The sequence below is a fragment of the Thermobia domestica genome, chromosome 13, assembly GCF_964235325.1.
Source record: "Thermobia domestica chromosome 13, izTheDome1.hap1.1, whole genome shotgun sequence".
Classification (NCBI taxonomy): domain Eukaryota; kingdom Metazoa; phylum Arthropoda; class Insecta; order Zygentoma; family Lepismatidae; genus Thermobia; species Thermobia domestica.
This window is the reverse complement of record NC_137466.1, coordinates 29,882,007-29,907,550: the sequence shown is the minus strand read 5'-3', so window position 1 is coordinate 29,907,550 and position 25,544 is coordinate 29,882,007. Positions and strand designations below refer to the sequence as shown.

Below are 25,544 nucleotides of genomic sequence, written 5' to 3'. Positions count from 1 at the left end.
TATTTGGTCGTTTCCACACTTTTAGGTCATCGTGTAGTTATGCTGCCCTAATTAAATAACTTTTCTACTGAAGGATATATAATATAAGGTTTAGTGTAAACATGCCCAAAATACCCGCTCTTGCATTTAAAATATTGGTCTGAATTTAATATTTCAGTCGTTTCAAGATGGCTGCCAACTAATCTGATAGACCCTGGAATCTCTATACTAATGTACAGCCTTGTTTTTAAAAAGTCTGGCCACCTACCTCTCTTTGATAAGTCTTTGACTCTTAACAGCAGTCAGAATTAAATCAAAAAATGTCTTTGATCAGTTCAGATCTTTATTTGAGCCAAATTCTTCCTTTTGTTGTCACAATATGACCTTTCAAAGCAAGGTGGGTACGTATGATTTTTGTAACAAGACTGTACTTACAAAATGATAAAGTAAGAATTGCTGACACCTCCGGTTTTGTTTCCTAGAAGTTTTGAATTAACCTGTACTTAGGTTTGGCTTGTATAAAATGTTAGCCCCGTTAAAGTTTCGTTACCTTAGATCGGGACACAGTACTTTAATTAGGTTTAGTCATTCCTTTTTTTGATCTCGGTGTAACGTTGTGAATACCGATCCTCTGGTCCCTACATCATAAAAGGTGGAATTTGGTGTGATACTGATATCGATCTAAGGCTACGCTAGTTTCATTCTGGTTCTAAGGGAAAGCAATACTAGCTACTGTTACCAATTTTCTCAATTTTGATAACCAAAAGTCTTTTATTGTTTGGAATTGAACCTGCAACCACTGGCATCTGAGAATGTTTTACCATTGACACAACCTCTTACCTGGATTTTTAGACGGTACAATGCACACTATTTATATTTTATCTATAGGCCTACCATGTAATTTGTTCAGTTTTATAGATATGATAAAATACAGAGAAGATATTCTCTATTAAATTACTTTCAATATTTTGTAAACAAACATCGCAACTTACTTCACATGTTGGCAGTTTGTGCTACTTTAGTTTACTTTCAAAAGATCTAAAGGTTTCGTGACGAAGACCATTTATAAAACTTATTTATACAAGTGTTAGGGACATTTGTTAGTTCCCTGAAGTGTTTGAGTCTAGGTCATCAAACGTATCTGATATAATGCAATTCCATTGAACCCATTTTTATCACGAATGACACGTTAGTTCGAGTATATATATATATATATATATATATATATATATATATATATATATATATATATATATATATATATATATATATTTTATTTACTTATTTACGAACATAATTCCAGATACAGCTGAACGCCAGTTTATATCTATTAAATCTAAAATATGATAATATAATGCAATAATATAATAATAATAATAATAATAATAATAATAATAATAATAATAATAATAATAATAATAATAAACATCTAAATAATAACAAGAAAGGTTGACAATAGCTGACTAAAGTTTATCTATGAAAATGACGTCATAGTGCAAAGTTATATGCAACTTCAGAATTGAATAAATCTACGGGTATTTATGACATTTCCCTGCATAACTTACGAAGCCTGTACAACAGAAAACGTTCAACTATTGCTATAAAGGTAACCAAGAAAGTTCTGTCGCATTTGTGGAGGTCTGTGTTTAATCGGTCCTCATACCGTGAGTTGAATGTGAATGAAGATAAGACGAAGGTCAGTTGTTGGTGTGGGTATATCCAACGTGGGACTTCAGTTACACCGTCAACTTGCGTAAGGACAGACTGAACATCGGACCTGCGTCATAAGGGTGTGTATGCTGTACGAGTTCAAACTGAGGTCAATCGCCGCTGCGACGGAGCGGAAGATATTCCAGACCTTTGGTGAGGGTTTCGTGACTACGTGAACAGTGCAGCAATGGTTTAACAAGTTTACAGACGGTGACGAAACACTCGAAGACGCACCATGCGCCGGAAGACCAACACACCTACAAAATGAAGATCTTACTGTAGCGGTTGAGGCGAAAAGTGGCCAGAAACGTGAGGAACTGGACTACAATTCAGTGTGAGTAGAGAAACCATTCGGCAGCACCTCCATCAACTTAGGAAACACTACAAGTTGGGTCGATGGGTCCCACCAGTTCATTCCCTCCAGTGTTGGGGAAGATGAAATCTACAAACCAGTGTTGTAGGAGAAATTGGTGGACGTGACGAGAGTAAATGACAGAATTATTATAGTGAAGCTCTTGCTAGGAGAAGGAGAAACATTGAATATAATCAGCGCTTATGCCCCGCAAATTGGGTGTGATGAAAACACAAAGAAAGGATTTTAGAGATGGGACAGATAAGAGTGTCTGATGAAGCCAAAGAGTAGTTGGTGAAACTGTAACACGTAACACGTGTTGAATTTTAATGAGTTTTGCTCAGGAAATAATTAGTTTGTATTTAATTATAACAAAGCAAAGCTCCTACGTATGGAAAGTATTACAGACGTATTCAAATCATTTGACTCAACATTCAGTATCTGAATATTTTATTGTTCTTACAATATTACGTGAGAAAATACGTTCCAACTTAGTCCAAATTACTACTTTGTAACTCTGTCCTAATTTATAGTGGGTGTGGCATATGCTTTTCAATATCAATAAAACAAATGCGTACATAACATTAAAATATAATTACTACAAACTGTGTATATCCAAATTGGAAACAAAAAATGAAATGGAACACTTACAAGACAGTTATCTCTCACACAAAGATTAATATTTCTTATGAAGTCCCTTATTCTTTGTAGCATCCTATGTACGAGTTTAGCACATTTTGCCTTCAATTCAGCGTCATGATACCACAAATTGTTGATTTCCTTGATCAATTGAAGTTTGGTTCTAATATGCTTCTTCTCTAGCTTTTCTTTCATGAAGCTCCAAAAGTTTTCAATCGGGTTCATATCAAAACTAGTGCCTGGGCACGGAAGAACACTAATTTCGTTGTCCTCGAAGAATTTTGTCACAGCTTTGGCCCGGTGGCATGGGACTCCATCATGCATAAAGATGAATTGTACGTCATCAAACCAAAGTGCAGTCTGGGAAAGCAGTTCTTGAAGAACTTGTAGGTATCGGTCGTGCTTCATTGTCCTCAATACTGTATACAGTCTTCCACGCCCGAAGACAGAGATCACACCCCAAACCATGACCGAAGTAGGATGTTTCACGGTTTATTAAAGACATTCCAACTTGAATTCCTCCCAGGTCAACGTCGCACATATTGTGAACATTCATCAGACACAAAGATATATATATATATATATGATTCATCACTGAAACACACTATTCTGCAATCGTCTGCAGTCCAATATTCTAGGCCTCGTCCTCATTCGAGGCACTTTTTTACCATGATTGGAGTAGACTCTAATTTTTATTTTCTTCCTTGACCGTGTGCTTTCATTCCTTGGTACAAAGAATCCTTCGAACACTTTCTGGTCAGATGTCTGCGCCATACTCAGCTATTTTTATGCTTTAGTCTATTAGAAGTTGCACTTTTATTTCCCAGATCCGATCTTTATAGTTTTCTGATAGCTCTTACAAGGGAAGAGAGGGAGATTATATATCGAAGTGGAAGATGGTTTATACACCAATCGAAAGCAATAATGACACCTATTACGAAACTACAGTAAAAATTTTCCGAATTGCATTTGTGAGTTATATTAATATACAGGGTGTCTAGAAAATCCGTTGCAAGCCCCTAGAAATCGCAAACGGTACGACAGATGCCAAAACAGGAAAACACCTGTTTGATCAATTTAAAAGTACAATGTATCAAAGCAAAAATTGTTGTCCCAGTGCCACCAGCAGGGTCCCAGGCGGAATTCAACTCAAAATTTGCAAATGGTGACGAGATCAAGTAGCATATCGTTGGAAAGCTGTTGGGAAATGAGCGAAGACGAAACAAGTCTTTACTCTTTAAAATTGTCATGTGCAAAATTGTAGCCGGTCAAAATGTCAGCAAAAACATCATTGTAAAGTCTATGGCCACTCTCATAAACCTGAAATGGTGCGACAGATGTCAAAACAGGAAAATACGTGAGTCATCATTTCGAAAGTAGAATGATTGAAAGTAAAAATATTTGTCCCAAGGTCCTCCACAGGGTCCCAGACGGGGACTCCCAACTGAAAACTTTCAAATTTCAAGGGGGGTGAAGTAGCATATTGTTTGAAAACTGTTTTTAAATGAAAGTAGATGGAGAAGTCTGGACGTTCTACGATGACTCTCTGCAAATATCTTGCGTGTTTAGTTCTTTTTTCTGTAGTCGGGTGTTCGTTTGTTTTCATTTTAATTCGTGTACGCAACGTAAAGAAAGGAAATGTGCCTACTATGAGATTCTGCTCTTCGAGGCCATTAATGTGGAAAGAAAAAGAATGAAAGAAAGAAAGAAAAAGAAAAGAAACAACAAGAACTAAAAACGAAAAGGGACGGAGATTATTATATTGAAGTGGAAGATGGCTAATCGAAAGCACTAACTATGCTCATTAAGAAACTGTGATATTATTATTGGTCCGAATGCATGTACGGTGCGAGTCATATGCATGTTTAATTGTAAGTTTTCGCATTTCCATCGAATATTGTATGAGGTAGCACCCGAAATGGTTTGAAACTGATTTTCTAGACATTTGTGTTTGACAAAAGTGCTAAATCATAGTTCAATTTACATGCACATTGAATAACTACTTCCATACACATGTAGTTGTTTCATTTAACAACAGCTTTCAAACAATATTCTATTTGACCCCCTTGAAATTTGAAAATTTTGAGTAGGAACCCGTCTGGGATCCTGCGGAGGACCCTGAGACAAATATTTTTACTTTCAATCATACTATTTTCGAAATGATGACTCACGTGTTTTCCTGTTTTGACATCTGTCGCACCATTTCAGATTTATGAGGTTGGCCATAGACTTTACAATGGTGGCTTTGCTGACATTTTGACCGGCCACCGTTTTGCACATGGTAATTTTAGAGAGTAGAGACTTGTTTCGTCTTCGTTCCTTTCCCAACAGCTTTCCAATGATACGCTACTTGATCTCGTCATCATTGCAAATTTTGAGATGGACCCCGCCTGGGACCTGCGGGTGGCCCTGAGACAACAATTTTTGCTTTGATACTTTGTAGTTTTAAAATGATCAAACACGTGTTTTCCTGTTTTGACATCTGTCTTACCGTTTGCGATTTCTAGGGGATTGCAACAGATTTTCTAGACACTCTGTATATTAATATAACTCTCACAGTATATGCATTCGGAAAATTTTTATTACAGTTTCGTAATAGGTGTCATTAGTGCTTTCGATTGGTGTATAAATCATCTTCCACTTCGATATATAATCCCCCTCTCTTTCCTTGTTAGCGATAGCTTTGGTTTTTGCACACACTTCCCTACCCTAATTAGCTCTTGTTCATTTCAAGAGAGATTCTACTCACAGATTTTTGTTCTATTCCAACTCCACTAGTAATGTGTATATCTTATTTCCACCAGAAGTATTTTGTTAAGTTCCATTTTACGTAGAGAAAGGTGTTTTGCTTTTCCCATTATGCTGCAATTGCAGGATTACACATAATAAAAGATTGATACACGAAACACGTTACGATCATTTTAAACTGGCCCATTCGAACTGTTGAACGCTTTGAATGTCGTTAACTTCTTACGACAGCAACCACAACTGTAACTTGTTGATAGGAATCACAATAGCTATCTACAACTAATATCATCTGCTGTTCAACGGTGATATCACCACTTCAACTGTACAGTAAGCAAATGAACGATTCTATATTGGTGGTTTAACCATTAAGTTAAATCTTTTAGAACTCTGAAATTAGGACTCCTACATCAATTTTGCATTTTTCGAGCGTGAGGTTAATAATTTGAACACGTCTGTAATATTGGTATGGAAAATGAAAAAACTTGATGCGAGAATACGAAACGTATTTTCAATAATTCATCGAGCTTCCGATAGCCGATAATAGAAAATTCTTCGTTCCTTATTTAGTGTCCCACATGTGGTGAAATTGGTTTTCTTATACAAGTAGATTATTTCGTGATATATATGGTGGCAATAATTCCAATAAGTGAGTGTATATTGAAACGTCTATTCGCAAGTAATTTCTTCTATCTTCAGATTCAACTCGACTTCACAAAGTAACATCACATGTGAATACTTGTTTCGTTTCAGAAGCAATGTCTGGAGCATCTTGACCGTCACATATATTTACGACGTTTAATTTGATTTCTCTTGGTAAGACCCAGTACAAAAGTTGACCACAGCAATACTTCTTCCACGCTGGCTTTTACAAAACTGTGGGAAGAAGACTGAGATAAAACTATGGTGTATAAAACATACGAGCTGCAAAGTTCGCTTGCAACGTCTTTAGACTCCGCATATAAATCTTTGCTAAGACGTAGCGTGTGAATATGTTTTATTACATTTCACGAAAGGTTATGTCCATTTGGATCAAGGTCCGTCGACCCTACTGTTCCGCGCTTTTACAGGTCCCTTCATAACTCCCTGTTTCTGCGTAGCTACTTTCTCCAGCTGTAGTGTGACGTCACCGCGGTGAAGCAGGGACAAATATCGTATGCTAAGCCTATGTTCCGCCGTAGCGATTTGCAAAGGAAAACACATTTTTAAATGCAATAAAAATATACTACATACAGATACAATATGTACTCACTATAGCATTGAATAGCACTTGAAGAATAGCTTTGCATTCACTATCTTAAAGAACATTCCTCCTGCGGAGTTCCTGTGTTTTTCTATTCAAAAACCTAATTCTGAAGTATGTCTTAGTCTTGTCGAATAGTTTCAAGAGCGAATTGTCTTTCTTAGGACATAAAACGGTCGGCCAATCACATTCTTTTTCTTTTCTTCGATTCACAGTTTTTTGTGAAATATTCGAAATATAACTTCATACTATTTTATTGCTTCCATCCACCTGGAAGAAGGTGAAACGAGACCACCACATAGCCTCATATTGCCACCATTGAACTTCGAAAGAATCGCAACTATCTTGAATCCTGAGACTTCAACTTTCGATATGATTTCGAAGAGTATTTTTTTTTATTTTTCATAGTCTTATCGAAATCATAATGCACTGGCTGTTTCCACACATCTATTAAGCCTCGAATCATTGCCACCTGAACATTTCTGTGTGGTCCTAAAAATAAATAAACCTCTTGGTCATAGCATACGCGCCTATTAACATTGAATTCATCAAATATAGGCACTGAAAATTTTTCCACACTCTTTAAGTAGCGCTCTTGCTAAGTCAAAATTTTCAAAACTGGGGTAGGAATACCAGGAAAAAACGGTAATTTTTGCATACAACGTCGAAATGTTGACACATTGGGTACGGGGATTCGAACTTGTAACCGCAGATGATTGTATAATTTATCAATGAGGCGTGTTGTGTTAATGCACGAATGATATCTTAATCAATCCATCTTAGTTTTTTCTTGCCATTCATTAGCATATTTACTTGGCCCTGTATAAAACTTGTTCGTAATATATCCACCACCGGTTATTAACCACTTTATTGAAACGATCACAATATTATATTTTAAAACTGGCCTTTGAAATTAATTGTTTATTATATTTGCTTTCCAATTCTTTTAACTTCGTTTGTAAACATATTATTTTGGCTTTATACACACTGTTAGACTTCAGTTTTTCGTTCACTTTACGCAAAAAGGAGAGCTCTTCTTTTGGTTTATGCCCCTCACTCTCCACAGAACAAACGGAAAATAACATAAACAGAGTTATTTTTTGTTTCAGTCACAATAGTTATTTCATCTGGTTGCACCCCAATGTCTGATTTGTTTTTCCTTTAAACACCTAACTTCCGTACATTTAATTATTTCATTATTTACATCAACACGGTTCCGTATGGTAATGGTAAGTTTAGTGAAGGCACATCTTGTTTAAACTTTTTCTTGGGTAGAATATTTAGAAGCTCACATTTTAAATTATGTCCATAAGCTTCGGGAATACAATTATCGGAATAGACGCTGGCGTTTTAACTTTAAAGATGTCTTTCCGACAGAATTTCTTTTGCCAAACTTTCCGCAAAGGATCCGAGGGAAATACATGATAAATAACTTTGGAACCCGTAGTATTTCTACTATAATTGTGACAAGTACTTAGTGTACAATTCGACATGCTTATAGGCTAACACGAGCACTACAGTAATTAATGTTTTCTTAATACAGGAAAGCAAGAATCACTCACTTTCCTGCAAAAATCAAAGAAACAAGCAAGGGTGAATGACAAGGACCTTGGGCGAAAGCTGTTTCTGCTCCCGCCGTGACGTCACAATTTTACTGCATCTTCGGTTTTCAAAGAAGGGTAGTTATGAGGCGACCTTAAAAGAGGAAAGGAACAGTAGGGTCGTCGGACCTTGCATTTGGATTACTAGTGATCAGGAACATTATGTCTGACATAATAGACCAATGTTGACTACATTTAATTCAATTACCTCTTTAGTTACCACGAGATCCTACCTCAACACCACCAGCAGGAACCGAACCAAAGATTATACGACACTAATTTTCAGCTACGTTGATACACTTCTGTTTAAACATTATTATTAATAATGATGTTAATGCAATATTATTTTTGTTTTCTTTCAGCGTTTGCAGCCGCTCTTATGTTGGGCCCTCGGTTAGGGCGCTACGACAATGGCATGGATCCTCTTCCTTTGGGTAGCCCTGTCAACGCCATTATGGGATTGTTTGTCCTTTGGTGGGGGTGGCTAGCCTTCAACTCCGGTAGGTAAGTAGAAGTTGAATCTAAAAAGTTGTTTCCACGTTCTGTGTTGTAGAGAAAAATATGAGATTTCATATGAAGTGTTTCTGTTTTAGTGTTTGGTATATATTCAACGAATAAGTTTCAAATCAATATAATTGATATTATTGGTCAATTACGATTTATCCGTGATTACATTTTACACATATAATTTCAATTATAATATGACATCTTTAGTTTTTATTTAATTTTTGCTTTACAGCTTTCAATTCATCATATATTTTTGCAGTTGTGCTCTAATGGTTTTGAACTTTCCAAACATTTTACTCATAATAATATTTTAGATATAGATATATAATATAGTTTGTTAACTGTTAACTGTTCTAATTTTTTCATATTATCCAGATACCTTTGTTATACTTTCTGGAATTTTAGTGAGGAAATATAAGAAACATTTGCCCCTATTAAATTATGTTTAATTAAAAGCAGATCTAGACAATCATAAAACAGACAAAATTAAGAAAACCATATACATGATGCAATAATTCATAGCATGCCTAATATTTTTTGTACTTTCTTTCTTATTCTTTATTATTTTGATTCATGATAGTAATTAATGAAAATACATTTCACCATATGTTAAGGCAATGAGATCTCGAAGTCAAAATTAATTTCAGGATATGAAATTTTGCCAGTTAGCCTTGGCTTTGTTTTAAACTTAATCTCCGAAGAACAAATATCACCAATTCAATCTGGTTTCGTATTTTACTTAATAGAACCCGGAGCCGTAGCTAGAGATTTCGGTGCTTGCGGCGAAATAGAATTTGGTGCTCCCTCTTACACTTATATTACTAAGTTTTCCCTTCCTTTTTTTTTCAACATATAACAGAAGCAGCTTTTGTTGTTATGGTACGCTGAATTTTTATGAAGTTGCTTTGACGTACCATCGCAACAGCTAAAAGCTATCATAATGTATTATTTTACAAATAAGAGCTGTTTTTAAGAAACTTATTTTGAACTTTTTGTTAAACTTGACAAAACTACGTCTAGTTGTATAAAAATCCACTTGTGAAACAGTTATAGAAATTTAAAACTATTTACAGCGTTTCATACTGTCGATAAGAAATGAAATTTGAATACATTAGAACCTATGTGCTTTTAAAATGTTCGAAATCGGTGACAGCATTAATTTCCAGTAATAATTGTAAACTTTTGTAATTTTATTCGTATGTAACCACACAAATATCATTTTAATTTCGATTGCTTAACGGTAAAAAAAAAAAAAAAAAAAAAAAAACTGTGAAGGAGCCTCCATTGCGAATTTCTCAATACTAATTGATGGAGGTGAAGATATGTTTAAAGTTTGTATTTAAGATCAAAAATACAGTTTGGCTATTACATATGCTTGAAATTATACGTAATTATTTAATTTCTTAATGAGTGTAAGTTCTGAATTTAATGTTACTTATTATTAATGAACGTATTAAAAATACACTAACACACCTACATACATACAGGTGTGTATGTACATTGTGTGTATTTTTCACACATGTAGATAGATAAAAATATCACACAAGTAGATTCGTATGCAATATATATATATATATATATATATATATATATATATATATATATATATATATATATATATATATAATATTAGGGTGGTCCTTAATTTTCGATTTCCGAATTTCTTTGCTCCCAACCCCTAAATTGGTTCCATGTCGGATCAAATTAATCTGTGAAAAAAATGGGCTCAATCGAAGAATATTTAACTGACCCCCAAGCGACCTAAACATCTGAATGCATTTACAATGTATAGTATAATGCAAAAGTTTGTAATAAACTCTTGTAACTTAAAAATGGCTGAGGGAAAGGAATCATATCTTGGATAGAGGTTGTAGAAATAGATCCATACCTGATACTGAGTAGTGACCGAGATGAGGCATGTCTTTACGTCCACCATCTTGGATTCGGGCACAAAATTTTAAATAGAAATGACCTCGTATGATATATCATTTTGAGGTAGCTTTTGACGACAAACAAACGTTTGCCTTTATTTTCCACTTATCTCTGAACATGTAATAATTATCAACTATGGAAAATAAAAGTTCCGAAGTAATAAAACTTAATATTATGTGAGTTTATATCTCTGTACGGCTGCAGATTTAGAAGATTGTTGAATAGTTTCTCCTATTTGAATTAAAGTAAAGAAAGAAATGCACATGCCCATATACTTGGAAAGAAGATGTGAACTTTCAACGTGGGTTGAATATATTGAAAAACATTGTGGTGGTGAATGATGTTGCAGAGAGAGGTGTGAAACTGATACAAAAATACGGGAACATTTTAACAAAGGACGAAAAAGAGAAACAATACACAGAAAAAAGTATCCAGATGCTACAAAAATTGGCTTAATGATGCAGTAGAATTTGGCTAGTTATCCACAGCCTTCAGCTTTCTTTTATTATCATTTTAAACATTCATTATATTATTTATGTAATTTCATTTCATATAAATAATTTCAATATAGGCTGGTGTGTATTTCGACGGGATGTAGTTATATAACAACATATATAATTATTTCCTTGTTACATGTATGTAATAGTATATTAATATTTCAGTAACCTATAAAGAAAAAAAAAACAATATTGAAAGATAATAAACTATTATTTCAAAGTTAAAAAGAATTAAATGACCAGAGATAAGTTGAAAATATAGGAAGATATGTTTTTATAATGAAAGGTTATCCGAAAACGATGTCATAAAACATCACTTCCATTTAAAATTTTGGGTCCGAATACAAAATTGCGGACTTCAAAATGGCTATTTCTCAGGGTCAGATGTGGATTACTTCCAATCCCTGTATCCAAGATTTGGTTCCTTTCCCTTTAGCCGCTTTAAAGTAAGAAGGGTTTATTCCAGACATTTCCTATATATATTAATATATTGGATATGCATTCAAATTTTAGGTCGCTTGGGAGTCGGTTAATTATTCTTCGATTGAGCCCATTTTTTTCATGGATAAATTGGGTCCGACATCGAACCAATTTAGGGGTTGGAAATTCGGAAAAAAAATTTCGCCATGTAATTAAGGACCACCCTAATATATATATATATATATATATATATATATATATATATATATAATATCCTGGCGATACAAGGAGTTGATGAAGAAATAGTACTAATAAATTCCTTGAAATTGGAAGCATTTCATGTCAATAGGGTTTTTAAAATTTCTGGTAGTGGTCAGTGTTTGAAAAAGACGTATTTAGTTGGGTTAAGTTCTGACCCCTTAAGCCCCTATTCTACTACTGCTTTAAGTTCGAAAATGTTATTATCCCCCTTGTTTACCTTCAGTTTTAATATTCCCTCGCAAACAGTAACTTGCGTGCGTCTCTTCACTTCTCTCATTTGCATGCCTTCATTCTCACTGTTGTGATTAATCTGGTTGTGCAGAGAACCTTGATTAACTAAGCAAACTCATCACCATCAAAATGCCGAACACGTATTTCAGACTTTGAAAACACTCCAGCATACACTATAAATCATTACTCCGCATTTCGCGTATCACATCATCATCAAGAAATCATATATAATAACATTCTTTATGTAATAAGCAAGAACTTGTGACTATTATTGAAGCATTTGAGTTGCGAGCACAGCGGGCAGGAACATTTTTAACAAATCTATTTGTTTCCAAACCGATAACAATATTGATTTAATAGGGCACCAATACTTTTGCGGGACACCACGTTGTTTACTCATTTCCAACACGTTTTCTTTGTTCTTGTTCGTTCGGCACCCTCTTGCTATCAGCGCCCGGGGCGTGGGCCCCGCTCACCCACCCCAGCAACAGCTGTGACAGAACCCACAAAACAAAACAAATTCAACGTTCCTCAAGGACAACCTTGAGGCGGTTAAGCAAATAGGGTTTATGCCTTTAGATGATGGTTTTAAGCTTAATAAAACTCGTAGAAGACACTTCTTTTTAACTGCAAAGCAAAGCACAAGCTTTGTTGCCGTATATCACACTTCGTGTAGTACCCTCTTTCAGTCACCATTATAATAGAGACTATAAAACTGCACTACAAATTCACTTCAAGTGATTGAAGCTAAAAGCGCCAAGAACTTCAATCAACCGATTCTGAGATCAACCTCTGGACGACACCATAATAACGATGCCAAATGTCGCCTAAAATTATACTTATCAATGTATAAAACAACTGAAGAAAATTGCAACTTAGAAGATGATTATGATGTAGGCATACCTTTTGCTCTAAGAACATTTCTGTTGCAACATGGAGTCATAGACGTTGTAAATAGTAGCAAGTGGAGGAACACAATGTTTCGCGTGCAGTGGGTCACTCAGTTTGCTGGGAGAGATTGAAGGCTAAAATATCCGCCAGAACGGACCACATATCGTCCCTCTAGAGACAAAAGGGCATATCCCATTTTCTTAACTTTTCCAGGGGACAAGTTTAAATCTTTTCTCATTATTTATTCTGTCGTCTTCTTTCAACATTTAGTTTGATTTCCTTCGTGTCAGATATATAACTTATGAGATCAAACTAAATTTTAAAAGAAGACGATAGAATAAATCATGAGAAAAGGTTTGAACTTCTCTCCTGGAAAAGTTAAGAAAATGAGATACGACCTTTTGTCTCGAGAGGGACGATATGTTCCATTATGTTAAGGTCTGGTGATTAGGTGGGCCAGGGCAACTGTTGACCTCCATTCAGATATTCCTTACCTCCATTCAGATTACCCCGCAACTGTTGCAGCAGTATGAATGGGCACATTATCATCGTACGTTCATACCATGTAACTAGTGACAGAACGTGATTGTCGTCATATGCTGCGGGGACATGCTGCTTGAGTTCCTCCGTCACATACATCGCGCTCTCACGATGGCTCTGAGTAACAATCCGCTTTAGTACTGGGCGGAAGTTGTCGCTGAATGTTTTCTTCCGACCACTATTCCTCTTCGCCGATGTGATTCGGCCGTGAGTTTGTAGGTCTTCATCACTTTAGGCACTTTATCTCGTGATATGGCCAACTCACTTTCGTGACGCTTATATCACATAACCGAGCAGCAACAATTAGCTCTCTTTGGAATTGCCAGCAGACCCCAGAAGTAATTTTCTGTTCATAATAGGTACGGATGTGCACGAGACAAGATTTGTGGCTGTCTCGTCTCGAAAATGTGCTGTAAAAGTGATGTCTCGACTCGAAAATGTATATTTCTCTATTAGAAGAGCCGTGTCTCGACTCGAATTTTGTCAGGAAAATGCTGTCTCGACTTGTCTCGTGCGCATCCCTAATAATAGGTTTTTCTTATTGCACTTATCGCTTGTGAAGTCTAGTGAAATCACACCAGGCTCAGATTTCACACTAGCCTTTATTTCGAATTGTATTTCAAGATGCAGTTTTTGTTATATTTGTATTTTCCTTGTATTTCAAGATGCTAGTTTTATTATAGGGGTCTATTTGTTTTTCTTTTATTTCAAGATACAGTTTTTCTTGTATTTGTATTTTTCAAATATGTCAAGATGCATTTTTTTACAAGTTTCATTCCTTTTAATGTGATAATATGGAGTAGGATTTCACTTTAAACTATTAGTCCACAACTCATATAGTCTCGCTGCTGATAAGAGACGCTAAACCTTAGTAAATATGCAATCTAGGGATGGTTTCAAATATTAATATTTTGTTCGCCTTTGAAAACTAACAAAATATGACATTATAATAGAATGAAATTAAGTACGGTAATATGACAAAAACTTTTTAATGCTTACTTTTGGTTCTCCTTAGTCGTAACTGTGGGACGTAAAACTTAAAGATTTCATGCTTACTTGTTAAACAGTGGAATTACATGTCAATGTATCATGAAGGAAATAATGTAAAGTAGCAAAAATTAATGGTAATTTATAAATAGAATAATAGCAAGAATAGTGGCTACCCTATGGTCAATATACAACGAATGGAAGTCAATAAGTACTGTATATCAATGGCAAGGCCACTGGGAAGTCTTTCTTTCTTTCTTTTTTTTTTTTTTTTTAAGCTAGTCTTTTGGAGTCCATTATACTATCTTTCCTTTAATCGGGGATTAATGCTGAATAGAGCAGCAATCAAGGTTCCGATTCATGAAAAACAACATAAAAGCTTTAGATACACGCAAGACGTGTTGTATCACATGTTTCCAGTCGTCAAAAGAACACAACTCCATTATTCAGAAGAGTTTGAGAAATCGAATCACGATCATTCATGATAACAGCTTAATGGAAAGAAAAGAAGATGGAACGTAAACCTATAATTCAGTTGTGCCGCAACTAGAAGGTCCCTAAAATTATTAAGGTGTTCTTTTAGTCTAGATGTAAGCTTTAGATATTCTGTAAATGTCATTTGGGAGTAGAACAATATAAATATGCTGATAAATTCTCAGCGCAAATTGTCGAAATCATGTTTTATTTCTTCCTGCCACCTCCATCAATATTTTATGACGTCTGTAATACGTAACACGTTAGAAGTAACAGGTTTTATACATTTTAAATTACTCTTCTATTTATAGATAATTCAGGGATAACCACAAAATGTGAATATAGAGGAAAAATAGGGTTAATGACGGAAAATGCTTTGTTTAAATTCAAGATTGGTCGAGAAGAAAGTACTTGCAAGATTTAAAGCGATTAGCAAATTTTAAAAACATACAAAAGTTTGAATAAATTTTATTTAAAGAAATCAGTATGTTTTATTAAAAACTTTATTCAGGCCAGTGTTGGACATTAACCAATTAAAATCAATTGCATTTAACCAATCAGTTCATAGTAATTGCGGGGAAATTAATTGCAATTCAAATAATTATCAATTGTATTAAATTGCAACTGAATGACTAAATTGCAATTACTTTCCACAGCAATTACTTTCAATTGATTGATTAATTGCAATCAACAACTGATCCTTACTTATTTCAATCCTTAATTGCAATTAACAATTAAACTTACAGATTAATTGTTAATTCAATTGAAATTTGCCCGACACTGATTCAGGCTCTATCGTAGCTCTAGTTAGCTTAAATGGTACAGATAGTAGGGATAACAATGGGAAACTGTAGATTAGCTAACTACGAACGTTTAACCTTGCGTTGTAATTGTCCACATTACCGAGGATTTACCCAATCAATCCAATTGACTATGTAATCCTTACGACAGAAGAAAATTCTGACTAGGAATGCGAGTTCGAAACTGTTGGATAAATGACAGCAAACGGCTGGCTGGCCAACCTTAACTTGAAATAATTGTGCCAATCTATGTTTTTAACTTATCAAGTCCCTCCCTATAATGCCTACCATAGCATACGTAGTAGAGTGGGCCGAAAAAAATCATTTTTTTTTCAAGTTCTAGTACTGCGGAAAGGTTGCGAATTTGGGGAGACTAAAAAGGAGTAAAAAAATAAATAAAATCTGTTTATATTTCCGGTCCCGCATGTGCTCTAAAGTTTACCAAAATTTGCAAAAATCCACATTTCTACGATCTTGCCAATATTTAAACTTAATAGTTCTGGTCGAATCTTAAACCATAGTGAATTAGAAGAAAAGAATCAGTCAAGGTATCCCTCTCACGCATCGAGTAAATTCTAAGAAACTCAGGCGCTCGTTGTGACTCGCTCGGGCCAATGGCCACGACGCTCCACCCACCCATAAATCCAATTTCAAAGTACCTTCAGCCAAGAATGAGTGAAAACGGATATGTTCAATTGTTCAGAGTAATTTTCTTGGACTTAAAACTCTTCACACACACTTAATTTTGTCAATAAGAATATGTTTATAAATGTTACTAAAGGTCTAATTTTCTTTTTAATTTAAACTTGCACTCAGTAAAGAAAAACAAAAAAACATGTAAGTTAGTATTTTCTTTTTACCTTGAACTGTAATCTATCTTTATTCCTAAATTTTGTTTGAAAATCTTGACTTTGAAGGCAATGCGTGACCGGAAGATGTTGATGGATTCAAATAATACTTAAATGTCATGTTCAGAAGTTATAATACATAAGAAATTGAGCTATTACATTTGAGAAGAGGACAATTTTAAAATGTTACAAATTATCGTTAAAATGTTTGTTTTTTTTTCTGCAAACTTTAAGAACACTTCCACGACCGGAACATATAAACTGATTTTATTATTTCTTTGTTACCCCTTTCTAGTCTCCCCAATTCACAACTTTTCCGCGGTATTATGACTTCAAAAACATGTTTTTTCTACTCACCCTACTATGTAAGGCCTACCAGCTGTGCTATTAGGAAGCGCAAAAGCCATTAAGCAAGTACGTCTAGGATAGGTCTAAGGCAGTGCTGTCCAACGTTTTCACCTTATCGGGCGCAACTAGCTCCTGTTTTCCGACGTGCGGGCGCCTATCGAAAAAATACAAAACTACTATAGAAATAAGCCTACTGCTACTAGCACAACAACTACTACTTATTATTTATTTGTTATTAATATTATCATCATCACTATTATTATTATTATTATTATTATTATTATTATTATTATTATTATTATTATTATTATTATTATTATTATTATTATTATTATTATTATTATGGAAATTGATACATACCTAGTGAGAAGACTGACACTGCACGTTTGCAGCCAGTTGAAGGAAATCTGGTGTGTAGCTGGAACAGACTGCTCTTATTGCGTCGTCCAGGTGAGAGGGTGTCAGAGAGGTTCGGTACTTATTTTTGATCATGTTCATGGCAGAAAATGCGACTTCGCAAAGATAAGTTGAGCCAAAGCAGGAATAAATTGTTTTAGCAACACTGCTCAGAAGGAGGTATTTTACTCTGTCCGTTAGAATCCATATATTAGTACAAGTTGCATAGGAAGATTTCAAAACTATATCTTCTTGAATAGTTAGGATTTCAAGTTCTAAATCTTCAAGAGTATAATTTCCAAACACTTCACATATCCTACTACCAAGATCAATAACATCAACAGAGACAAATGGATTATTGATGAACAGAATCACTGATTCAAGTGCTACAAACTGTGCAAATCTGTTCCGAAACTCAAGAATAAGAATTTCCAAATGCTTTGAAAATTTTGAAAGACCACGACCAACACAATTTAGCTTTTCCACCATAGATTTGAAGTTTGGAAAGTGAGAAAGGGAATTCCTGTTTAAGTGAGCAATCCACAGCTTCATTTACTTTTGAAAAGCATTAACTGTACTTATCATGGCTGAAATGTTATGGCCTTTTCCTTGCAATTCTAGATTTAATTCATTTAATTTGAAAGTGATATCTGCCAAGAAAGCTAAATCTAGCAACCATGATGTTTCATCGAGATCATGATAATACTGACCCTTAGATGACTTAAGAAACTCCCTGATTTCATCCAAAAGACAACAGAATCGTTCCAGTGTCTTGCTCCTACTCAGCCACCTGACGTCTGCATGATGAAGGACGTCACCATGCTCAGCATCTGATAAATTCAAAATACTTTTGAATAATCGATGACGAGTGGAAGATAACCTAATGTTATTTACTACACGAGTTACTATTTTCATGACATGGTCGAATTTTAAAACTTTTGCACACAAAGCTTCCTGATGAATGATACAGTGGTGAGACAGAAATGTTTGAAATGATTCATCCTTAGCACAAAGAGTAGAAACCCGTTATTCCTACCAGTCATAGAAGGTGCCCCATCCGTTGTTATTGCGACAAGTTTAGAAAGAGGCAAATTGCTATCCTTAGCAAACTTTTGAAAGGTTTTAAATATATTTTCCCCCCTAGTATGCCCATGAAGTGGCAGCAATTTGAGAAATTCCTCTTTTACCTTGAAATCATCAAAAATCATTCTAGTAAATACGCACAACTCAGCAGTGTCGGACATATCAGTACTTTCATCTAACTGGAGCGAAAAAAATCACACGATTGCAAGTCCTGGTGCAAATGATTTTGCAGATTATTCGAAATCTGCTCCACCCTTCTAGCAACAGTTTGGTGAGACAACTGGAGTGCACTGATGAAAGACAGGATTGTATGTTTCTCTGTGTCCATCGAACAGGGATTCAGTGGCACTAAATCATTGCTTCTTTCACTACTTCACCATCACTAAAAGGCTTTTTTCTTTTTAGCTAACACATAACATACTTTGAAAGATTCAATTGTTACGTTAGTAGCTTGTTGAACAGGCCTTTGAAACACATTTTGTTGCAGCGTTAATTGAGATTTTAGGTTTCTCACTTTGTGTTTCCTGAGTTCAGAATTTATAGGAAATTCAGTATAGAAGTTTTTGTGATTCGTCGCGAAATGCCTCTCTACGTTACTTTTCTTAGGAATAGACACACTTCCATTGCACAATAAGCACACCGGTTTTCCTCTGTATTCAACAAAACAATATTGTTCCTCCCATTCACAGTTAAAACTATACGTTCTTTGTCTCTTGGCCATGGCAAAAAGAAGCACTAAATAAAAGGAGTCACGAGTACAGTTGCAACTTTTATTAACACACACGAGTTCACACAAAGAGTATTCCCCAAAAGAGAGCGAGTCTATCCTCACAATGGATTTTTTTCAAGGCGCGATATGACAAAAGCCGATCGGGTAAAGAAAGACAGCGCCGCCAGCAGCAGGCACGCGAACTACCGCGGTTGCCATAGCGTAGCGGTAGCCTTATCCAAGTGTAAAGTAACAAATATTCAAATTAACTGTTGTGAAACTATTTCTTCGATTTTGTTGAATGCTTTTTCCCAGAGTTCAGAACAGCCAGAAGTGCAAGTTACTATTTTTGAAATGAAATAACAGAAATAAAAAAAAATCTAATGTTGAAAACAAGAAAATTTGCGTATTTTGAGTTCGATTTGAGAGGGCGCTAGGAGAATGCTTGGCGGGCGCCATGGCGCCCGCGGGCACCGCGTTGGACAGGGCTGGTCTAAGGTTTCCCTTAATTTCCTACGACATACTTAATCATAGAGATTTTTCCTGTATATGGCTTTGGTATCGAGTTATTTCCCCAAGTAAAATACATTTTCCTCAAGCTCAGAAAATGTGGGACATTTCCTCAAATACCTTATCTCCATGTTAATGATGAACTAGGAATCCTTGAGAGGGGTAAAAATCTTGGCTAATAGCCAGAAGTAAGGATGTGATTTTTTTCTTTCGCCAGGATGGATACGTGTATGACTCAGATATGGATATGATTCCACATTAAATATGTTCCTGTACTTTATTTTTATACGCACGAGATAAGAAAATGTTTTTCATACAGGTACGTGGTGGTAAATAGCAATAAATGTCGTACAGCACTTGGAAATTTCAGGATAAGCAACCTTAGATTGGAAACTAAACTCCAATAACGCTATAAAAAAGAAGAAGAAGAAAGAAAAAAGTAGGGATGCGTTCGAGTCGAGTCGAGTCGAGATTTAAGCCTGTCTCGACTCGACTCGAGAAAATGTTGTCTCGACTCGTGTCTCGACTCGAAAATATGTTGCTGTCTCGACTCGTGTCTCGACTCGACAGTCTCTGTCTCGACTCGACTCGAATTCGAGTCGAGACGTCTCGAAATTCGAGTCGAGACAAAATATACGAGTTAAAATATACACACACATCAGCCAGACCGTTATGACTACCTACCTAATTGTTAGTATATCCACTTTTTGGCATGAATAACAACGACAGCGCGTCTTGGCATGGTCGCAATGTTCCTCGGTGGGTCGCTGGAGAGAGTTGGCACCACATATGCACACACATGTCATCTAATTCCCTTAAATTCCGGGGAGGGGGTGATGCACCCTCACGTCACGTTCAATCACATCCCAGATATGATCGATTGGGTTCAGATCCGGAGAGTTTGGGGGCCAGCACATCACTTGGAACTCGCTCCTGTGTTCCTCGAACCACTCCATCACACTCCTGGCCTTGCGACATGGTGCATTATCTTGTCGAAAAATGCCACTACCGATGGGAAACATGGCCGTCATGAAGGGGTGTACGTAGTCTGCAAGCAGCGTGCGATACCTCGGCCGTCACGGTGTCTTGCTCAAGCTCCACTAGACACATAGATGCTCACCTGAATGTTCCCCAGATAATAATTAAGCCGCAGCCAGTTTGTCTCCGTCCCGCAGTACATATGTCAAGGAGCTGTTCCCTATGAACACTACGGATTCGCACCCTCACATCGTCATGATGAAGAAGATATCGGGATTCATCAGACAATGCAACGCTCTGCCATTGTGCCAAGGTCTAGTGGCGATGGTCACGTGTTCATTTTAGTTATAGTTGCCGATGTCGTGGTGTTAACATTCGCCATCGTTAGGAGTGTGCGTTCAGACTAGTGTTGTGAAGGCCTGTGAAAAAAACGGAAATTTTGGGTTAAAAAAACAGTTTTTTTTACTGTTTTTCCGAGCTGGGGAAAAAACGGAAAATTTGGGTATTATCAGAATCATCATTTAATCACAGAATCATTTTAGTTAATATGTTAAATCAAACATATATTTCATAGAGATATCTTGATTGTTCTATGTAAAATTCCGGAAATTTTGAAACCATTAGAAAAAATCGTTTGTTCGGAAATATTGGCAAAAACAGGAAAATTTATTTGGTCTAGGAATTAATTCGTGCGGTTGGTACGCACACATTGAAGCTGTAGTACAAAGACAAAATACATAAATACCTTAAGAAAAATATTGTCCATCGCTAGCCACCACTTTCGCCCATCTGTCAGGCAATGTACGGATTCCGTGGCGAAAGAAGTCCTCATCCTTGGAAGCGATCCAGTCAGAGACCCATGTTTCGATATCTTCTGAAGAAGTAAACCGCTGTCCAATCAAATCGTTGTTCATGCAATCGAACAAGTAGTAGTCCGAAGGAGCAACGTCTGGTGAATACGGCGGGTGGGGTAAAACTTCCCATCCGACATTTTCTAAATAGGTTTTGACCGGTTTTGCGACATGTGGGCGAGCGTTATCATGTTGAACAATAAGTTTATCATGTCTGTTCTCCCATTCTGGTCGTGGTCTGGCCAGAGCTTGCTTCAAACGCATTAATTATCGTCGATAACGTTCTCCATTCATAGTTTCACCCGGTTGCAGCAGCTCATAGTACACCACACCTTTCATATTCCACCATATGCACAGCATAACCTTTGCACAGTGAATATCTCGTTTTGGTTGTGATGGACCTGGTTCACCTGGTTTCACCCAGGCCTTTTTTCGTTTAGGGTTCTCGTAATGGATCCACTTCTCATCACCCGTAATAATTCGATGCAGAAACCCCTTTCTGCTCTGTCGTTGAAGCAGCAATTCGCAAATGGTTTTTCGTCTTTCAACGTCTCTGTCTTTCAATTCATGTGGAACCCAATGTGACATCCTTTGAATCATTTCCATGGCTTTCAAGCGTTTGGAGACTGTTGTTTGATCAACGCCTAATGCTGCTGCAAGTTGTTCCTGCGTTTGACACGAATCCTGCTCGAGCAATGCTGTCAATTCTTCGTCTTGAAATTTTTTTGGCTGTCCAGCTCGCTCTTGGTCTGCCAAGCCGAAATCACCACTTCTAAACCGTGCAAACCACTTCTGACACGTTCGCTCAGCTAGAGCATGGTCACCATACACTTCCACCAAAATACGATGACTTTCAGTCGCACTTTTCTGCATGTTAAAGTAATGCAGCAGGACACCCCGCAAAAACACTTTATCAGGTACAAATTGCGCCATGTTCACTTAACTACAAACTGGTGTTGTTGACGCTTTAATCCACTGCCCTATACTACGAACGATACGCGATGACAGGGGTTTGCAACACATGTGTGGATACACGGAACTGTGGGACGCTCCGTTCGTTGCGCCATCTCTTGTCCACCCGCACGAATTAATTCCTAGACCAAATAGTTTAAAAACTATTTGTTAGCCTGATGCTAGTAATCTTACTTGCTGTAACATGTCTGCAACATATGCAGTGGGAAGTCGAAAATCCGAACTAATTGGGACCACAGGTATTCGGATTTTCAAATTGTTCGGATTTTCGAAAATGACCAAGAAAATGCCATTTAGGCTTACATACTGTACGGTATGTTCTTCTATCGATACAGTGGTTATTCAGTACATACAGTAATTACAATACCGTACGTAAGGCTACTTACATTTAATGTTTCTGAAGAACTTGCTTGTACTCTAAATAACACCGTTCTTGTAAGTCACACTTAAAACTTATAGGCCTAAGAAAAAATAAAAATAAAAATACATGACAAACAATTACATATAAATGAACTTTTGTAAAAACACTGACTTCACATAACGTCGATGGACACGCTATTGTTTGTTTATCGCTAGCATTAAGACAAAATGTAAAAAGCTTCTAGGGACCGCATAAGGATTTTTGACGTTAGGATTATCGACGTCCTACTGTATATACAATGTATTTCGCTAACGGAAAAATACTTAAAGCAACAGGTTTTAATTCTACTTTACACACATATACCGCACAAGTGAGTAAATTTGAGCAGCAAGAAATATATTAAATGAAACTTCCGTTAGTTATTATCACAGACTAGCAGAATATCCATTCTTCGCACGGGGAGAATACGTTTCATTTTGGACACAAAGGGCACCAAAACTGTCACTAATGAACTTGTGGAGCCCCAAAACTATGAATTTGACATTAATATCGATAATTTTCAATTATCTTTACATGTCACCATCCTCCTTAGATTACTAATGGGGCTGAATTTGTGGATTTAAACGGCATCTTCTGCTCATCTCAGCGAGTATGGATTCGAGGCCATTTTCTATCATGTATATATATATATATATATATATATATATATATTTACAGAGGCGGATCCAAGGGGGCTATAGCCCCCCCCCCTTCACACTCAAGTATACACTGCATAAAATGGGCTTCAATCCTGCTTTACACTGGATAAAACTGCAAACTATGGTTTAGCCCCTCCCTTGATCATATCCTGAATCCGCCACTATATATATATATATATATATATATATATATATATATATACTGTATATAACGCTAAAAAAATTAGGGGTTCAGCTGAAATATCACACAAGATCTTAAGATGAATAAGCTTGTGTTTGACTCATATATATCATACAAGAAGGAATGCTTTAAGATACACTAGAAAAATGGGGCACATACTGGTGTTGGGGCACGGAAAACCTTGTTCACATGGCTCATGACACAAGACGGTTATGTGTGCATCTCTCGAACTGCCCATAAACAGGCAAAGCAACAACACTGATTGTTCCTTAATATGTCATATGATCACTTCGAATAGCCAACAGAGCCTCGCACCTGCGTGGCATGGATTCAATCAGATTATCGATGAGTTCTTGGGATGTTGTGCCACTCATCCAGAAGAGCGACTTCCAGCTCTGGAATGGTTGTTGGATTTACTGGCCTAGCGGCAATTCGTCTGCCAAGCATATCCCAGACATGCTGAACTGGAACGAGATCCGGAGATCATGCTAGCCACTTCATCCGAGCGATACCCTCAGCATCTCATCCACTAACCGAGCTCTGTGAGGACAAGTATTGTCATCCATAAAAAGGAACGAATCACCAATGGCACCAGCATAAGGAAGAACAAGAGTTTTCATGATCTCATCCCTATATCTGAGAGCCGTCAAAGAGCCATTTCGGATGATGTGAAGCTCAGTACGCTCACCAATGCTAATTCCTGCCTACATCATCAGTCCACCACTATAATACTGGGATCTTTCTCGCACAAACATGGAATTGTGTCGTGTTCCACACTCTCTCCAGATGAAAACACGTCGATTATTAGGCTCTACACTGAATCGAGACTCGTCAGAGAACAAAACATTGCCCCATTCATTGCGTCCCCACCCACGATGTTCCTCCGCCTACGCTCTTCGATCAACACGGTGTCGTGCAGTTAATGGGACACACACCATAGGCCTACGTGCGTAGAGACCACCTTCTCGAAGGCGATTGCGGACCGTTTGAGTAGATATTATGCGTCCTGTTGTTGTTCGGAAGGCTCGCGGTAGCAGAGTTGTATTCTGGTTTCGACGGGCTGTTAACAACAGATAACGATCGTCTCTGGCTTTAGTTGCTAGTGGACGGCCCTGTCCTTGTCTTCTTCGAACACTTCCAGTTGTTTGAAATCGATTCCACAATCGGGAAATCACACTTTGTGCCACTCCTATGGCATGTGACACCTCCTGCCATGACTGACCAGCTTCCAACCTCATTGGGGGCCGCGGTGGCTCAGTGGTAGAGCGTTCACCTCTGGTGTTTGGGGTCCCGGGTTCGATTCCAGCCCCTGCCAAGTGAACTTTGTGGTGTACAAACACCGTGTGCGTGGGTTTTCTCGGGGTTGTCCCGTTTCCTCCCACTTTCTTCATTCCACCCTTTCACTCATCTCTCATCATCACCGTCTCCTTTAGCCTAACCGGCATAACCGTGGGACGTAGAAACTTAAAGATTTTTCCCGGTCCGCATACAATTATAGCTGAATTTGCATATCATCGCTAATGGAATTGTCACCATTGATTTCAGCGACTGCGAAAACTATGGATTTGACACTAATATCGGTCATTTGGGATTACTTTTACTTGTCTCGGTATCCGATCCCCCCGGTGACCCCCGGCCCGAATAGGGTGAATTTGTAAGTTAATGTGATCAGAGTTTTCAGCGACCGCGAAAACTACGAATTCGACAGTAATATCGGCCATTTTCTACCACTTTTACATGTCCCTGTAAGCGCCCCCTGAGACCTCCTGGTCTGAATTAAAAAAAAAGATTCGTCTTCAT

The 25,544-nt window shown here is 36.9% G+C and overlaps 1 protein-coding gene across 2 annotated transcripts in view; it reads left to right on the top strand.

Annotated features, from left to right (window-relative positions):
- Positions 1-25,544, top strand: part of LOC145668071 (putative ammonium transporter 3) — a 404,553-nt gene that overhangs the window by 239,009 nt on the left and 140,000 nt on the right. For both annotated transcript variants that reach the window (XM_081735578.1, XM_081735579.1), the window contains one exon: positions 8,632-8,773. In XM_081735578.1, the coding sequence (XP_081591704.1) occupies positions 8,632-8,773 (142 nt within the window). The remainder of the gene's footprint in view (positions 1-8,631; positions 8,774-25,544) is intronic.